Raw genomic sequence first — 18,529 nt, forward strand, 5'->3', positions numbered from 1 at the left:
TGGGTTTATCACCTTGAGGCAAAAGTGCTTTGGCTTTCCAACCAATCAGACCTAAATATGATCCTTAGCTTTGCCATTTTGTTTAAAAAAATTTTTTTTAAATATTTATTTATTTTTGAGAGAGAAAGAGCCCAAGTGGGGAAAGGGCAGAGAGAGAGAAACACACACACACACACACACACACACACACACACACACACACAGAATTTGAAGCAGGCTCCAGGGTCTGAGCTGTCAGCACAGAGCCCAACACTGGGCCTGAAATCACAGACCTCAAGATCATGACCTGAGCCTTAGTCGGATGCTTAACCAATTGAGCCACTGGGGCACCCCAGCTTTGCCATGTTGAAGAGCTGTGTGTCTTTGGGCAAATTGTTTAATTACACTAAATCATAGTTTCCACATTTGTAAAACTGTGGGTGGTAAGACTTAAACTGTAATGGTTTCTGAAATCCCTCACAGTAATTTGGTGTTGAAAATTTATTAAATAGGTAATTAGTCTTTTGTGTTTATTAAATTAATGCCATAGAGATAGCACTCCAAATGAGACACCTATGATATTTTATATGTGTTAGATTAGTGACGAAGACTCTCCTCTTGACCAAATTGTAGTGTGGCTCCTCTGGGCCCTCTTCTCAATAGGCCTTATCCTTGGGTCCTGTCTTTGGTCTCCCTAGTCCAGTTGTAGCAAGAATCCTAAATCAGTTTAGAGAGAATCCCCACCCTTGATAGCTGATCAAATTCTTATTCCCCACTGTGGATATCTGATCATCCTGGCAAGTCAGTTTACAAAGAATCCTCCTACCCTGGATGTTTCCTCTAAGTTTCTGTCCATCCCCCACCCACAGGGGAGGAAACGTTCCCTCTACCCTCCTGGGTTGGATAGCTGAGTCTAGGAAATAAACTGACAACAGACAGATTAACAGGAGAAAAGGTATACACGTTTATTAACTTTTAATACAACACGCACAGGGCATCACAGGGGGAAAAAAGCGAATACCCCAAAAAGCAGTGAGATTTGAGTTTATACCATCTCCATAGGGGAAGGAGTTGGGAGATGTATGTCACACAGGGAAAAGTAAATGATTTTTTGGAAAGATGAATAGGTCATTAGAATATATGGGAGCTCTGATAGTTTGTGACAAAGTCTGTCTGGGTGTGGTGTGACTTCTAGTCTTTTCTGTGATAAGTCAGTCTTCTCTGGTTGATGAAACTCCTGGGGAGGGGATTTGTAACAGTTGAGCTCCTTTTGGAGGATCTGTCTTCAGGCAGATAAGAAGAGTTTAGAGGAAGCCTTTTTTTTTCAAGTGCATTTAGCTCAAAATCACCAATATACCAAAGCAGCATATTGTGGATGGCAAGTCCTAAACTCCTTCAACTCCAACTCTGCTCCTTGATTATAAGTCCTCACTTGTCCTTGCTGTGTTTCAGAGTTGAGCCCTATCTCTTTCCTATTGCAACAGTCTTGACACCTATTACAATAATCCTGAATAAAGTTCACTACTATTTTAACAAGTGTCAAAATGATTTTTTAACATCAGTAATGAGCTTTAACTAATTTCCATTTATTATCCCTGACCCATAAAAAATTAAAATAATTAAAATATCCTTGCAAGTTGTAACAAAACTCTTTAAAAGTATTTTTGCTTTGTTACAGATAACATGCATGCTTAGAGGCATTTTCCTTCCATCTATGTCCTTTTTCAAATGTTCAGCAACTTTCTTCATTTTATGATCAGAATTTGACTCCCACTTCCCAGCTCCTACTGATCCCAGACACATAGAGTAATTTGGATTGGAAATGTTTTAGTTGATTAGTCTTTAATTGTAGAGCAAAGTTTCACAATCTTTTCAACAGACAGGGGAAGTTTGTCTCTGCCCATGAAAATGTCATACCAAAGCACATCTTACTTTCTCAGTGGCTGACTCCATACAAGTCACATCTCTTTCTCACCAATTGAGAAGTAATTAGTAGTGCCTGGAACATTAGAAGAATTCAGCAAATGACTGCAATTACTATTATTATTAAGACCTGAACTTTAATTTTTTTCAGCTTATTTTTCCTAAATCTTCACTGCAAAAACCTTATTCTGCCCTTTGCCTTACCTTACCTTCCTTTTTATCATTCTTAACTCCGTTCCCAAAAGGAAAAGTGACTTTGCAAGCTGCAGATAATGAAACTGATATTCTCTCTTAAGGAATCATGCAAAAATAATTCAAGTACACAAGAATTTTATGTATGGGGCACTCTATTCAGGTTATCCACTGGACGATGTAATGAGTTATAAGAGAGAAAAAATATGTATTATTAAGTAGGTGCTCAAGAAGTGTCAGGTCCCTTCCAATTTCCTCAGTTTTATGGATGAGGGCAATGAGGCCCAGAAAGAGAAGTAGTCACAACTAAGAGCTATCAAAAAGGGGGCTGAGGGTCTGGCTTTTATTTCTTGACCTGGCCCTCCTTTTCCTGATTTGATTACGTGACTTAATGAACCATCTAACAAATCCACAAGTTTCGCCAATGTATATGACACATGTCAAGAGCCCAGATATACTAACACTTGTTGGAAACAAACATTTTGGTCAAGTATACCAGTTATGTTGCCTTTCCCTAAAATTTTATCTGGTATGTCTCCAAATTTTGTCTGTTAAGTATCACAGCCTTATACATAGTTGGAGATAACTACTTATTTTCAGACCTTGACAATTTTTTTAACAGTTAAAAAGAGCCCTTTAGGCTATAACTCATTGGAGTCTAAAATCATAATTACAGGATATTCCTAAATTAAACGATACCCAATGTTGGCACCAATTGGGTGAGAAGAATCACTGATTGAAATAAATATTCATCATATTAAATATTCATCAAGACTTTAGGACGCATCCAGACACTATGACTTCGTCGTTCTTCGAAATCCATCCCGGACTATAGCAACCCGGTGGAAGACTACCTGGTTCAGCAAACAAGCTTTCGAAGAGGAGGGGCCCGAGTAGGCGGGTCTGGACAACCCAGCGCGAGAATACGCCCCAGCGCATGCGCACCTCTTAGCGGGTAACTTCCATTTGTTAGATGGGGGAGACAAGTGAGAGGCACTCTACAGTTTTCCAACTCCTAATGACAACTAAAAGCTAGAGCTTCAGCAGTTCCATGAATAACGTGAAAGAGTTGTCCTCCGAACTCAAGATTAAGGACGCTTGGCATATGCCGCTAAAGCAAGAGGTGACTTCTCGTATCTTCCCCCATCCCCTGGAACATTGGTGGTCTAGTCCATTCCACAGACTTTCGAGTCCTTGCAGCGGGTCGGGGATCGAAGGATTGGGCCGATTGCGGCTGAAACGTCTTTGGAAGGAGGAAGGGGGTGAGGGGGCATCCCTTTGAGTTCCGCTCCTCCTTTTTCGAGGCGGCAGTAGGGAAAGGACGTACGAAATACTGCTCTCGAAAGCTAACGGATCTTCACCTCTCCGTGCAAACTGCCGGGAGGGCGGCGGGAAAAGGGCAAGACGGGAGCAGGGAAAGGGAAAGAGCCAGGAAGCTGCGCGGGAGGGCGCGCACGCGCGCCCCTTTTTCAGCAGTGTGGCGGGGTCGCACGCACGCCCGCCTCGGCGGCTGGGCGCGGTTTGCGACAGTGGGGGGAGCGGTGGAGGTGGCGGCGGCAGTGGCAACTTTGCGGCAGGCTCCGGCCGGGCTTGCTTGACGGCGGTGTGGCGGAGGCCCCGCCCTAGGCGGCAGGAACCTGGAGGGAGGCGGAGGAATATGTCCGAGAGGGAAGTGTCGACAGCGCCGGCGGGAACAGACATGCCTGCGGCCAAGAAGCAGAAGCTGAGCAGCGACGAGAACAGCAACCCCGACCTCTCTGGAGACGAGAATGTGAGTGCAGCCCAGAGCAGTGTGGACGGAACTCTGGAATGAAAGTTTTAAATTCTTTTTAAACTGTCGGTGCGGGGGCGGGCGGGCTGCTTTGGCGGGGGGGGGGGGGGGGAGGGAGAGGTGTCACCCGCAGGAAAACGCGGGCGTGGAGGAGAAAATCGAACTTGTCTCTATGGGGATTTTGAGCAGGGGCCGAGAGCAAACAGAAACTTGGCGAAGGAGAGTGGTTTAAGAGAGCGTGGTGGGAGGAGGGTCTGAAGGGGTCTGCTCTGAGATCCTTTTGCGTGGTTGGGCAGTGTTTGGGCCTTTGGGAGATTTGGGGAGAGTGCGGATCTGAGATTCCAGTAGTTTAAAAGGCAAGTTAGAGTTTTTTCTGAGAAAGTTGGAAGGAGGAGCCAGAGTGTGTTAGTGACTTTTTAAGAGGAGTTTGGGGATTGTGTCACTTTTTTGACCTTTACATGCTGTTCAGGATGGGAAGAGTAGATAGATCTTCGTTTTAAGGGGTATGGGTGACTCTTCTAAAGGTGGGATTTTATGTCTACTTCTGTCTTTTGGATGGGAATGGGGTGTGCCTGACAGGCGGCTTTTCTTCCGGAGGAGCAGAATTGAGAGGGTCGTCTTCTGAGTCGGAGAGGGAAATCACCGTTGAAGTACTAAGAGTCGATTACTGTTCTGAAAATTTTTACTAAAATAAAGGGGACGACCTGGAAGATTCTAGGTAACAGTGGTAAAGGCAGATGTTTTTAGGTGTGGGCCAGTGGCTTCGCAAGTGTAAGGTATTTTGGAATCAGACTTTTTTTTTAAGCTCTGAAATGGATCTCCATAATCATCTAGTGTTAGGTAAGTCGCCAGTAATAACTAAAGTGACATTAATTTTAAGTTTATATCCAATACGATCAGCAAAATGTCTTGACAGTTCAAAGGTATTACTGCACAGTGTGAACCTTCTTTTCATAATATATGGCAATAGAATCTGAATATATTTTTTAAATCTTTAAAGTGTTATAGGAGCGTGATGTAAATTCTTCATTTTCTCGTCCTTTTGGCTAGTTTTAGGAATAAACGCTATGATACACACCCCGTTCCTAAATTCTACATCATTACATCACCGACTGAAGGATATGTATGGCATGGGGTCATTACCGAAAGTTTCACTCGAGATGGGAAAGAATATTTTTGCAGATAGAAGAAAGATGTTTGGGGAATTGTTAGTTCCAGCTTAAAGTTTCTAGAAAGTTTAGGTGTTGAATGTTACCTCAAATCTTTTTCCTGTTTGTGCTTCTCAGTCTTATATATTACTTTCTAACATTGTTGACCTTCTTCATTCTAGTCCTTGGAACCTGTTTTATTTCTGCTTTTTAAAAAGTGTTTTCTGGGCAGATTAGGTTAGGAGTACAGATTGGATCCACATGTTAAGTTAAAATTTCCAAATCTACTCCTTACTGGGTGCTTGACCTTGAGCAAGGTACCTGGTCTGGTTTCATCAGTTTCTTAGAAATAATGGCCTTTACCTCGAGTATTTGTGAGGGCTAAAAGAGATAATACAGGTAAAGTGATGAAAAGAGTGCCTGCCCCAGAAGTACTATACAAGTGTTAGTTACTGTGAAGACTTAATGCTTCTGGCCCTTGCGCATACTAATCAAGCAGAACTGTAATGAAAATGCCAATAATCTAGACTGAGGAAAACTTCAGGGAACAAAATAAATTGCATGTTTTTGTTTTTGTTTTTGTTTTGTTTTTGGTAGACCCTTAAGGAGGATATATTCTTTGCATTCTAAAGCTGCTTAGAACCAAACAATGGAGTAAGCCTTTGTTTTGGTTCCCTGATTTAGGTAGGGACTTTAAACCTTTTTTGTGCGTTGGAACACTTCAATGAATCCTGGGTAGTCTTCTCAGAACAACATTTTAAATGTATAAAATACAATATATAAGATTATGAACAAAATAATAAAATTATGAAATACCTTAAAAATATTTTCAAAACAAATTTAAGATTTTTTTCATAAATTAAGTCCTTTAATATAAAGTGTTTAAAGAAAGTGCTTCTTTATTAGCAGCACATTAAGTAACTAAATCTGGAAAGGTGTCTGGTAGTAATGATGGGCATAGGCAATTTTTTGATATCTGCAACTACTAGCATATGATATAAAAATACTTGATTTCCACTGATGAGAAAGTCACAGCTACAGCAGTATGTTACCTTCATTTAATAGAAGAAAGTGCTAAATTTCAGTTAAAGATGGTGAACATTAAGCGGGTTTGTTGTGCCATTTAGGTTCAGACACCCTCTGAATTCCACCCAAGGACCTCAGATGTAGGACATAAGTTAGGACGAAGCAATAAGGAAAAGCAGTAGAGAACTCTGTAGAAAAATTAGTTCAGAAAAAGCTAACGGGGCAGTGGTCTTAACTCTTTGGAAACCAAATAGCGAAGAGAAGGCCAAAAGGAAGTGAGGAAAGAATGTGGTGTTTTTGAGTTGGAGTTAAGGTAACGAGCAAATACTACTGTGAATGTCAATCAGAGAATTGAAAGGACATATTTTAAGTTTAAGTATATATGTATATGCCATTTTATTGAATTTTTAAAGGTCTTAGGACTGCAGAGTATGTAACTTTTAGAAGAGTACTAATGGTTGCCTAGCAGAGGGCTAAATCTGGAGACTTATCCTTTGCTTAAGCAACCTGTGGCAAGATTAAGGGACAAATTACTATCCCTGTTTTCTTGTTGGGCAAATGAAGATGGTAGTGCCATATCATCATTCTGTACTTTGAGGAGGGGCCAAAGTGGAAATCACCCTATACACAGATACTCAGCAAAGGTTTGATTTTAATTTAAAGATAAAATTAAAGCATTGCGACTTGCATTTCCATTTGATTCCTTTGTGATTTTCCTTTGGAAGGAGGTGGGTAAGTTAAGTGGTCAGTTAAAAAAAACAAAACAGGGTTTTGTGTGGTTTCTTGATTAGCGGTTGAAATTCGGGCCAGAATGTAAAGAAGCTGGTGAATAAATGTCAGTTTTATTATTTCATTTCTCCAGTGTTAAAAGACAGTTTCCATAAAAACGGTAAGTGAAACATAATTTTCATTTTACTCATGTGAGAGAACTGGGCAAGTGTAAGTCAGACAGTATACATGAAAGGAATGTAGAGGTGAAATTGGAAATGGAGACAAAAGTTTTTTTCCAGAGTAGAAGGGAAGATATTTTGAGCCTTTACCTTTGGAGACAGAATTTACAGGAGTGTAAGTTAGTTACCCACAATATAAAATGAGTTGTGAGATTTAAAGGCAATGAAGAGGGCTAGAATATGATAACCTGGAAAGGTGCTATAGATAATGCATAGTTTTCCACTGAAAGACGGTTACTTTCTGCACTAGATGTTAACTCTGAAACTGTGAAGAGGGGGAGAAATAGAGATATAAACCATGATTTCAGCCTGGGAACTGAACTTAAAAGTTTACATTTTTTATCTGATTATATTTACATTAAAATTAAAATTCCAAATATTGAGCACCTATTATGTACCATCTATCTAGTCTTTTCATCCAATTCAGTATATTCCAGAATAATTAGTGTATTTTTTAAAAAGGTAGGAACCATTTGAAGTTTTGAAGACTACCCCCAAGAACAATTGTATAAAACCATACTGTTTTTAGGTGAGTTTGTATGGTATTAATTTTTTATATGCTTTTTGACACTCCAGTTAATTTTTACCCTTTTGTAAATGTAACACCAGGTTTAGGAAGCAATCATTTAGAAATAGCCCCTAAGGCAGTGTTTCCTAGACTTGTTCTAATAGATGTTAACAGGCACTCTGCAAAAACAGCCTTTCTATGGAATGAATTTAGGAGCTGTTGCCCTAAGGCAGTAGGTTTAAATAAATCTCTTTATTCCAAAGAACATACTGGAATATGTAATCAAAGGAGGTAGTTAAATCTTAGATTAGAGGGCCAAGAATGTATTTTGTGCACTGGAGATAGGGTATAAATTAAGTGAATTTTCATGGTTTCCTGCAGTCATTTCTACATTCGGAATGATTTTACTTTAATTATAGAGAGTTTCTGGAGTTCTATAAAAGTATCATTATTACATAAGCGCTGTGAGGCAAATGTCACTTGTAAATAGCACAGAATATGTAGGATTTTATAAAGATTCTAAATGGTTTGTGTTATAATTAAGCGGAATTTGAATAACAGGATTTTCAAAAACTACATCTAAAATAAGAGGCATCAATACTCCATCATCCTCAAAGGGCTACCAACCCCCGTGCTGCAAACAGAGCAGCGGTCAAATAAATTATGAAGACATGTAACATGTAGTCAGTCAGATTTAGGAGTCACAGCTTGTTTTGAATCCCAGCAACCCTAGTAGCAAGAGACCTCTTAGGATCTCTAAACAACACTTTCTTATCTAACAGTACCTTCTGTGAAGAGCTGTAAAGATGAAATGAGCCAGTGTATTAAGGTGGCTGGCACAGACCAATGCTTTGTTATTTAAAGGCAGTATTATTCTCATTATTCTGATTAGCTTTTTTGTTTAGATTGTTGCTGAAATCCACAAATCCTAAAGTGTAGCTAGTTTCCTTTATATCCTTATTTGGAGACAGGAATAAATTTTTGCATTTCTTACAGAATTTATTAATCACTGCTTTTAGGTCAATGAGCAGCTACCCTGTGATTTGCTGCTGCAGTATTGCTGTTTCACGTAATTTTTCCCAATTTACTGCTTACAGGATGATGCTGTCAGTATAGAAAGTGGTACAAACACTGAACGCCCTGATACACCTACAAATACACCAAATGCTCCTGGAAGGAAAAGTTGGGGGAAGGGAAAATGGAAGTCAAAGAAATGCAAATATTCTTTCAAGTGTGTAAATAGTCTCAAGGTATGTGCTGAAAGACAGATCCTGTGGACTGAATGCTAGGCTTCAGAATTATTTCTCAGTGATAAACATTTTATGCTCAAGGTACTTTGTCAAGTTTAAAATTAGAGTTCTGTGAAGGGTGTTTTTTTTTTTTAGCATAGACCACATAGTTATTACAGTCCATTTGTTTAACTTTTTTTGTTTTGTTTTAATTTAAATGGGTAATACCTAGTACTGCATACAGGGTTTTCTTTATTGTTTGTATTAAGATAAAAGATTTTGGGATATGTTATTCTTCACATTTTGTTAAAACTTTAAAAACATAAAGCCATTTCCTGATACCTGTTACTAAAAAGAACTGAATGTGACCCATTAACTTTCAGCACAAATTGAAACATGTTTTTCTGCAGGTTTTAAATATTTAATTCTTATCATTTGTCTTATTTGAAATTGTTTTCAAAGGAAAATGTGTAAATTAACTTTTTTGAACATTCAGTATTTGGGGAAAACAAGGTTTTGGAGTTATTTAAATTGCTGCTTCCTCAAAAGCATTTTTAGTTATAAAAAGGATTGATATTTATTTAAAATGTTTTCCTTTACATATTATTCTTTTTCTCTTTTTTAAATTTGGGAGTATTTTTCCTACACTGACAAAAATATACATTGTATTATCTTTTACGTATGTAAGTTAGAATCTTTCTAAATATAAGAATATATTTTTAGGTAAAGTATTGGGAAAGCATAAGAAGTTATGTCTCTAGGGAAATTATTTTCTTGTCAGTGTAGCAATATACATGGCTCAGTGCGTCAAATTATATTCTCTTAGAAGGAGAGAAATTAATATACTTTTTAAAAAAGCAAAGTGTCCATTAATAGTTTTGTGTTAATATTTAATTATCTTAACCCATTTTTAGATAATATATCTGGAAGATGTTGGTTTTGACTGTTTAAATAATTTGATTAAATATTTCAGAAGCCTAAAGCTGTGGCTTTTCAAAGGATGAGAAATGAAAGTTGTTAACACTTTAAAAGCGAGTGTGAAAGTTAACGTTCAGTGCCAGGAGATTGCCAGTAAAATTCTAAGGCTGAAAAATAATTTTTGTGAACAAAAGTGAATACTGTTGACCCTTGAACAACTTAGAGATTGGGATGCTGTCACCCCTGCCCCCGTGCAGTTGAGAATCCAAGTTTAACTTTTGACTCCCCAAAAACCTAACCACTAATAATCCCTTACCAGAAGCCAATAACATACTTCACCAATAACATTGGTTATTGGTTAATCTTACCAATAACATAAAGTCGATTAACATGTATTTTGTATGTTACATGCTGCATTCTTACAGTAAAATAAGCTAGAGAAAAGAAAATGTTACTAAGAAAATCACAAGGGGGGCACCTGGGTGGCTCAGTTGGTTAAGCGTCCGACTTCGGCTCAGGTCAAGATCTCGCTGTTCACGAGCTCAAGCCCCACTTGACGAGCCCCAGACAGTTCACGAGTCTGAGCTGTCAGCACAGAGCCTGGAGCCTACTTCTGATTTTGTCTCTCCCTCTCTGCCCCTCCCTGTCTTGTGCTTTGTCTTTCTCTCTCTCAAAAATAAATTAAAACATTAAAAATACATAAAATAAAAATAAAATCTTAAAAAAAAAGAAAATCACAAGGAAGAGAAAATACGTTTACAGTACTGTAATTATCCAAAAAATCCGTGTTTAAGTGGACCTGTGTTGTTCAAGGGTTAACCGTATGTTTTTTGTGCACCTCCTTATAGCTTCCTAGTAACTGAAGTTACAGTCTATTGTCACCCCTGGTCCCCAGTGTTCCAGTATTCTTGTTCATGATAAAACTCCATGGGATATTTTTCTTTTAGGACCCAAAATCAAGATTATTTAAAGTTGTTTCTATAGGAATAATAGAAAGTAATGATTTGAATGGAGTTTGATATGCTTTGCTTTACAAGGGAAAAATTAAACCTAATAAAGTTTAGTGAGTGTTAGAAAAGCTATATTAACTCTTAGTGTATTTGTTCATCTCCTATTTCAAAAACATAAATTACCTCCTAAGAGATTAAATGCATCTACAATAATTAAACCAGTTTAATTTTGATTCAGAAGAATATGATTGAGTTTAAGTAAATAGAAGGCAAATCGTATTAATTCATAGTTGAATGCTTGTTACCTGACCTCTGACTTAAATAGTAGCCTACATTTTTGGAGGGGGGAGGGGTTATAAGGGAAAACGGTCAGTTCACCATTCTTTTGTTTCTAAATTATAGTAATTTTTCTTATGATTATTTTACAGGAAGATCATAATCAACCATTGTTTGGAGTACAATTTAACTGGCACAGTAAAGAAGGAGATCCGTTAGTGTTTGCAACTGTAGGAAGCAACAGAGTGAGTGTTCAGGGGTCTGCTTGGCATTTGACTTGATTATTAGACTCTGGTGTTATTATAATATTAAAGTGTGATGATTTTGAAGTAAATTTGGCATAGCTGGTTTGATGGTATTTATGTAAAAGCAAAGCGTTTTAGTGATTGTCAAAACTAGCTAAAATTGTTAAAACTAGTATTCATGACTGAAAATCCATCTTTATTTCATGTATTCCCAATTGTTCATGAAACAGGTTTCTGTTTATATTTTGTCTTCATAAATATTTTGTTTTGCATGGCTGAAAGAATTGACTTCTGTTTTTGGAAGTGATTTAACTAGTTTATCATTTAAGATACAAAGTCTGTAGTTTCCTTTTTTTAATATTTTTTTTAATGTTTACTTATTTTTGAGAGAGAGAGAGAGAGACAGTGCAAGCGGGAGAGGGGCAGAGAGAGAGGGAGACAGAACCTGAAGCAGGCTCCAGGCTTTGAGCTGTCAGCACAGAGCTCAACAGGGGTTCGAACTGACGAACCATGAGATCATAACCTGAGCTGAAGTTGCAGGCTGGAGGCTTAACTGACTGAGCCACCCAGATGCCCCCATGGTCTGTAGTTTCTTAAAAATAAACTTAATTAGTGGCTCTCTGTAAACACAAAGCATATATCCAGTAGATTTGTATAATAGTTATTCAAAGTATTTTAAGGATTTTCAATAAACATCTGTGTTAGATTTGTTTTTATTTGAGGAAGCCAAAAGTATCTTGAACTAAAAGAAGTGTATGGAAGAAGCATGCTGGCACATTTTAACAGAAACCATTATTTAACTTTTCAGTTAGACCAGGGATTCAACTGGTGGATAGCAATTTATTATTCTATTTAACTCTAAATAAATGGAGAACAGGAAGATTCCTTAGTGCTTTCCAGGGAGTCTCTGGAGTTATTTATTAAATTGAAATCACCTCAAGGAAAAATTGTCCTCTTAACTTTGTATTAGCTAACATTCTGGGTATCCATTAATACTGTACTAGCAGTTATGAGGAATAATGTAGAAATTTATTGTTGTATTTGGAAAAAGAAAAATGGAGGAAATAGACGAATTGGATATAGGTTGATAACAAATATAAGTCACTTCCTCTGCCTTTAGCCCAAGAGGTGAAGAGGAGTGAATCAGAGAGATGTTTTATACTTTGTTACTTTGAGTAAAAAAAATGTTATGGTTCTTTAGTAATTGTGCTAAGCTTCTTAGGCAATAAAAGAACATGATTTAATGCACACTGTTTTCTGTATTTGTTTTTTGTTAGCGTTGGTATTCTGTTCTCAAAGTTAACTTTATAACCAGGGACTGTCATCTCCATATTTTTCAAATGTCAGCATATTTCCAAATCACAGGAACCCATATGCATCTATTCTGGGCTAGATCGTTTTTTTCTAGATACCTATTTTCTAAAAAGTAAAATTTGACTTTAGGTATTTCCTGGAAAACTTCCTTTAAGGAAGGTCTAATTACATTTAAGGCTCTGGTGCTTTACTAGGTTGTTGAAATTCTGAAAATTTGAAACTCGGCTACTACAGTTGATAACATGGGACAGCAGGGGTTTTTTTGGTGTTTAGCCAAATGTAGTTTGTGATATGTAGCCTGCCTATAGTTGTCTGGTTCCTAAGTTCTTTGAAAAAAAAAAATTTGTGGGGAAAGTGATGTGGTTTCAAGAAAAGATTAAGGTTATTTTTCCTAGTTGGGAGCATACTGCATTGATTAGTTTGAATCTACTTTAAGTAAGACATCACTGTAAACCTAAGATTATACTTCACTAACTTGGCCATGATAATATGAGAATTAGTATAATTTGTGCTCCAGTATGCTATTTTAAGTATTCCATGCATTCTAACAAAAAGTATCCCTGTTATCATTTAAAATGACATTGAAGGGAGTGCACCTGGGTGGCTCAGTTTCTTGAGCTCTGCACTGACAGCATGGGAGCCTGCTTGGGATTTTGTCTCTCCCTCTCTTTCAGCCCCTCTCCCACTCACAATTAATCTCTCTCTCACTCAAAATAAACACTTAAAAAAATGACATTGAAGGCCATTACATAGTATATTGAATTATAAAAAGTTCTGTTTGGACTTCTTTTAAAAAAAAATTACCTTCTGGGATATAACCTAGTTTAGCAGTCATATAAGGAATTTTTTTTAGACTATTAATGTAGAGCTTTTATTAACTTAGTAGTGATAGGTGATTTATAGAGTTACTATATTTTAAAAAATTTTTTTAACGTTTATTTATTTTTGGGAGAGTGCGCACGTGTGTGCACACTGGAGAGGGGCAGAGAGAGAGAGACGCAGAATTGAAAGCAGGCTCCAGGCTCTGAGCTGTCAGCACAGAGCCCAACGCAGGGACCACAAGATCATGACCTGAGCTGAAGCTGGACGCTTGACCGACTGACCCACCAAGGCGCCGCTAGTTCTTATTTCTATTGAAATTATTAAGTTACTGCTAACACAACTATAAACTATAAAAAATGGAAAGAAATTTATTACAGTTAAATTGTATATTATACAGATAGTATTAATTTTAGAATATGTGGCAAATAAAAAGGACTCCCATACATCAGAAAGTTAGGGGCCCCTGGATGGCTCAGTTGGTTAAGTGTCTGACTTGGGCTCAGGTCATGATCTCAACAGTGGGGGATCCGAGCCTCGTATCAGACTCCCAGCTGTCAGCATGGAGCCCACCTTGGATCTTCTGTCTACCCCTCCCTACTTGTGCTCTCACTTTCTCTCTCTCTCAAAAATAAGTAAAAGATATTTTTAATTTTTTTTTTAATGTTTACTTATTTTTGACAGAGAGAAAGACAGCATGAGTGGGGGAGGGGCAGAGAGAGAGGGAGACACAGAATCAAGCAGGCTCCACGCTCTGAGCTGTCAGCACAGAGCCTGGTGTGGGGCTCGAACTTGTGAACCGTGAGATCGTGACCTGAACCAAAGTAAGACACTTAACAAACAGTCGCACAGATGCCCCTAAAGAAGCTATTTTAAAGCAATAGTTTCTATAGTGTCTCTAAGACACATTTGTGACTAAGATGTTTCACAGGTGAAGAGAGTATGTTTTTGTATTTGAAATGAAATTTTATCGTATTTTTGTTCTTATTAGGTTACCTTATATGAATGTCACTCACAAGGAGAAATCCGGTTGTTGCAATCTTATGTGGATGCTGATGTATCCTTTCCTGGGTTTTTAATATCTTTGGCTAAAGAAATTTCAATAAGTACACCAAAACTTTTCTAAATTAATTACTTTGTCCTTTCTTTACCCAGTGCTATTCCTTTACTGTCATAAGAGACTCCTTGTATTTAGTTTAATTTTCCTGATCCCTAGAAATGTATTTTAAGGTGGATATGAGGGAGGGAGGAAGGATGTCTGGAGATGAGCATTGGAAATCCAGTAGTAGAGAATGATAGCAAGAGAGTAGCTAAAACCTGTTTCTTTGACCTTGCGTAGAGTTTTATCATGTCAGGGTAGTTAATTTGATGAATTTGGGTTGATCAGAAGCTGTGACTGGCATTCATCCCAAGTATTTGAACAACAAAGCCTATAGGGAAAAAATAAACATGCAGTTTGTTTAGGAAATAAAATATTGCAAAACATGAGTACATAAAGAAAAAGAAAGGTTTAAAAAGCCAAAAGGTTAGACAGTCAAAGCTGTTTCTTTTAAGATCCATTTGAAAAAGCTAGCAAAAAAGAAAAAGCGAGGATATTCAGTCTTTCATCATTTATGTGGAAAGAAGTGCTCTGTAGCCTTACTGGGAAAGTCTCACAGGAAAAAGTGGATAACTGAATAGTTGCTGATCTTTTTCTAGAGATGCATATTCAGAAGTATTGGGCTAAAACAGGGGTCAGCAAATTACAGCTTGTGGGGCTAGCTACCTGTTTGTGTAAATAAACTTTTACTGGTACACAACCATACCCATTCATTTACATATTGTTCATGGCTGCTTTCAAATGACAGTTGAGTGAAAGCATCTCTGAATAGTAATCAAATTGAGTGGAAGGACTGGTTTGTAAAAACTTGAGCGTTTCTTTGGAGCTTTCCTTATACTGTACTATAATCATTGACGTGTTTACTTTTCAAAAACAAATTATATTTCTTAACTGGCATTTCTTAGGCTGATGAAAACTTCTATACTTGTGCATGGACATATGATAGCAATACAAGCCATCCTTTGCTGGCTGTGGCCGGATCTAGAGGCATAATTAGGATAATTAATCCCATAACAATGCAGTGCATAAAGGTGGGTTTTTTGGTTACATTGTAGATCTGCCCTGTTTTGAATGCACACTTGTGAAAACTTACCATTTTTTAATTTAAAACTAGTGGAATCAGTATCTGTATACTTTCTAACTTGATTTGTACTTTGCTTTTTGCTTCCTTTAGACAAGTCTTTTGAGACCTTTGTCACATTTAGATAATACAAATTAAGGAATAAGCAGGAAGTTTTTATTCGAAATTTTTAAAAAATAGAATAATTTACCTCCTGCCTTGCCTTATTCAGAGAGTCTGGAATGAACTATAGCGGAAGAGTAAGTCTTTTCCAAATCTTTTAATTAGGGATTTAGAGTCAAGGGCACCTTGTAAAGAACCAAAAGGTGAAGCCTAGGAATTTGATACCGAGAGAAGTTTTACAAACCTCTTTAAATCAGAAGTTTTTTAACCCTAGGGCACATTAGAATCACCTGAGGGTCTTTTAAATCCTTAGCTGGGCCTCAGCTAATCCAGTCAAATCAAAATACCTGCAGTTGAGACTTCAATGTCTTTTTTCTTTTTTTTCTTTTTTTTTCAACCTTACTTTGTTGGGTGATTTTAATGTGCAGCCAGGGTTGAGAACCAGTACTTTAAGTGAAACTATTTTTCCATTCTCTTAAGATTAACGAGAGAATTTATTGATTTAATATGAAAGTTGAATGTTATAAATTTATTGTAGCATTATGTTGGCCATGGAAATGCTATCAATGAGCTGAAATTCCACCCAAGAGATCCAAATCTTCTCCTGTCAGTAAGTAAAGGTAAGAGAAGCAAATGTTTCTTTAGTCCTATTTATTTGGAAATGATTTTTTTTTTTTAAGGGACAGAGAGTTCTTAGGTTAAAAAAAAAAAACCAAATTTAAAAAGAATTTATAAAGTATGTTTTAGTAGAAAAATCTTAGACCTTATTAGCATTCCCAGACCAAGAATTAGTTGAAAGACCATGAAAAATACACTGTTAACATCAGATATAAATGAGATAATAGGTACTGAAGATTAAGTATGTGTTACCCTTCTTATGTGCAGTAGTGTGTTATGATCATTCATCCTCATTTGAATTATTTTATTGAACTTTATTAATTTTAGTGGCAGAACATCAAAGTTAGGACATTTTTAAGAATTTTCAAAAGTTTTGCAAATCATCTTATGACTAACCAGTCATGTAGTAAGAAATAATGCATCTGAAAATTGTTTTTCTCTATGTATATAGAAAGTTTTTGTTTTGTAAAGGATCCCCTAATAGACTTCCTTAAAATGCTAAGTTCTCTAGTATAAGCTCTTTGAAATGTTTCCCATACTTAGAAAGAGAAAGCCTTCCGTATGCCTATATTGGCATTATAAGTTTATTCAGGGCTCATTCAGGCCTCTTAATCATTTCTGAGCTCTCTGAAATGAGCTGGCTTGTTCTTATTTCTACATTCTGTTCTTGATTGCCTTTTTCCCTTTTACTTCTACATTATTCTAGTCAAGTTTATTCTTTTTAAAGGCTTGTCAAAAAATAAAGGCTTATCAAACCTATAATCTCCCCCTCAATCTGTTTATATTAAAAGATGTCCTCAAGTCAAAATTCTTACATGAAAATACTTCAGTGTGATTTTTCTTTAACTATCAAGGCTTAAGTATAGAAATTGACACCTAGGAAGAGCTGACAACTTTCCTCTGATAATAGTAGCTGGACCCAGGTATTTCTTTACAGGTGATCTGGGTCATAATGCCGCACTTGTTCTAACTATCACAACTTTTTAACTCAGCTCTTCCCCCATTGTGCAAAATAATCTGCAGAATATGATAAAATATTTTCCAAGTTGTATATCTAATAAGGGATTTGTATAAAGAGCTCTTACAACTCAACAATAAAGACAACCCTTTAAAAAAAGCGTCAAACGTTTTGAATAGACCTCCTCTAAAGAATACACACAGTTGTCCAGTGAGCACTTGAAAAGATGCTCAGCATCATTTATCATTAGGGAAATAGAAATCAAAACCACAATGAGACCATTTCATACCTAGTAGGATGACTATAATCATACAGACAATAACCTGTTGATTAGAATGTAGAGAAGTTTGAACCCCCTATACATTGCTGGTGGGAATGTAAAATGTACCCACCTTAAAAAAAGTCTAGAATTTCCTCAAAAAGTTAAACATAGAAATACCACTTCCGTGTGTGTGTATATGTAGTCAAGAGAAATGAAAGTAAATGTCCACACAAAAACTTGTACACAATTGGAATCAAGAAATAATTTTTTTAAGAAATAATTTTTATGGCAACGTTAATTTCCACTACTAAACATAATTTATTACTGTCTTTTAGTGTTCCCTATGGAATAGATTAATAGTCATGTACAGTTTGGGTATTGCCAGATACCAAGCTGTACATTCATGTTTATATTAATGCGGTATATTTTGTTGCTAATGCTTAGTGGATGAGATTGCTCAAATTATAGTTAATATTTCTAAGAGGTCTTTAATACTATAAAAGTATGTTGTGATATGTATAGTTTTTAATCCTATTTTGGGTTTACTGTAAAGATCTCGTAAATCTGCTCAGTCCCCTTCAACTACTAAATGTGGATTCTATGGAGGGAAAAACTGTAGTATCTTGTTCTATGACATAACATAAACTTTATTTATGTCAAATCCCTAAGTGTTATGTCATGAGCATGACTCCATTAAATCAGATGTTATTTAAAAGAAATTGTTTGAGGTAAATAAGCTAAACATATTTTAAGACCACATAAATACTTCTTTTTGATCTTGAAAGTTTGAGCTCATACTTAAGTCTACATGTTGATGTAAATATTTTAAATTGCTGTATAATTGGATTCTTCTTAGTCCCCACTGTGCATAACTTAATTCCAAACTTCAGTAGTTTTTACTTCTTTAAAGAGGTTTTGCAAGTCCAGAGTAAATGAATGACTAAAGTTCGTTTTAATTTTTTTTATGTCTATACTAGATCATGCTTTACGATTATGGAATATCCAAACAGACACTCTGGTGGCAATATTTGGAGGCGTAGAAGGGCACAGAGATGAAGTTCTAAGTGCTGTAAGTTGAAAGCTGCAGGGCGGTGATCTTCAGGTGTACAGAGCTCTGAACGATCCCCATGGAACTCTTATAAGAAAGCATGTGGTTTGTTT

At 36.8% G+C, this 18,529-nt stretch overlaps 1 protein-coding gene across 12 annotated transcripts in view; it reads left to right on the forward strand.

Moving 5' to 3' along the window:
• EED (embryonic ectoderm development) overlaps positions 1-18,529 on the forward strand; it is a 192,238-nt gene that overhangs the window by 158,908 nt on the left and 14,801 nt on the right. For 9 of the 12 annotated variants that reach the window (XM_053900164.1, XM_053900168.1, XM_053900165.1 and 6 more), the window contains 6 exons: positions 8,595-8,747; positions 11,023-11,115; positions 14,240-14,305; positions 15,253-15,378; positions 16,069-16,150; positions 18,346-18,437. In XM_053900164.1, the coding sequence (XP_053756139.1) occupies positions 8,595-8,747; positions 11,023-11,115; positions 14,240-14,305; positions 15,253-15,378; positions 16,069-16,150; positions 18,346-18,437 (612 nt within the window). Of the gene's footprint in view, positions 1-3,088; positions 3,866-8,594; positions 8,748-11,022; positions 11,116-14,239; positions 14,306-15,252; positions 15,379-16,068; positions 16,151-18,345; positions 18,438-18,529 lie in introns of those variants that run through there. The other 3 variants (XM_019450020.2, XM_019450021.2, XM_019450027.2) reach the window with 3 other exon arrangements.

The sequence above is a fragment of the Panthera pardus genome, unplaced genomic scaffold (genome assembly GCF_024362965.1).
Source record: "Panthera pardus isolate Hobbes unplaced genomic scaffold, ASM2436296v1 HiC_scaffold_12, whole genome shotgun sequence".
Classification (NCBI taxonomy): Eukaryota; Metazoa; Chordata; class Mammalia; order Carnivora; family Felidae; genus Panthera; species Panthera pardus.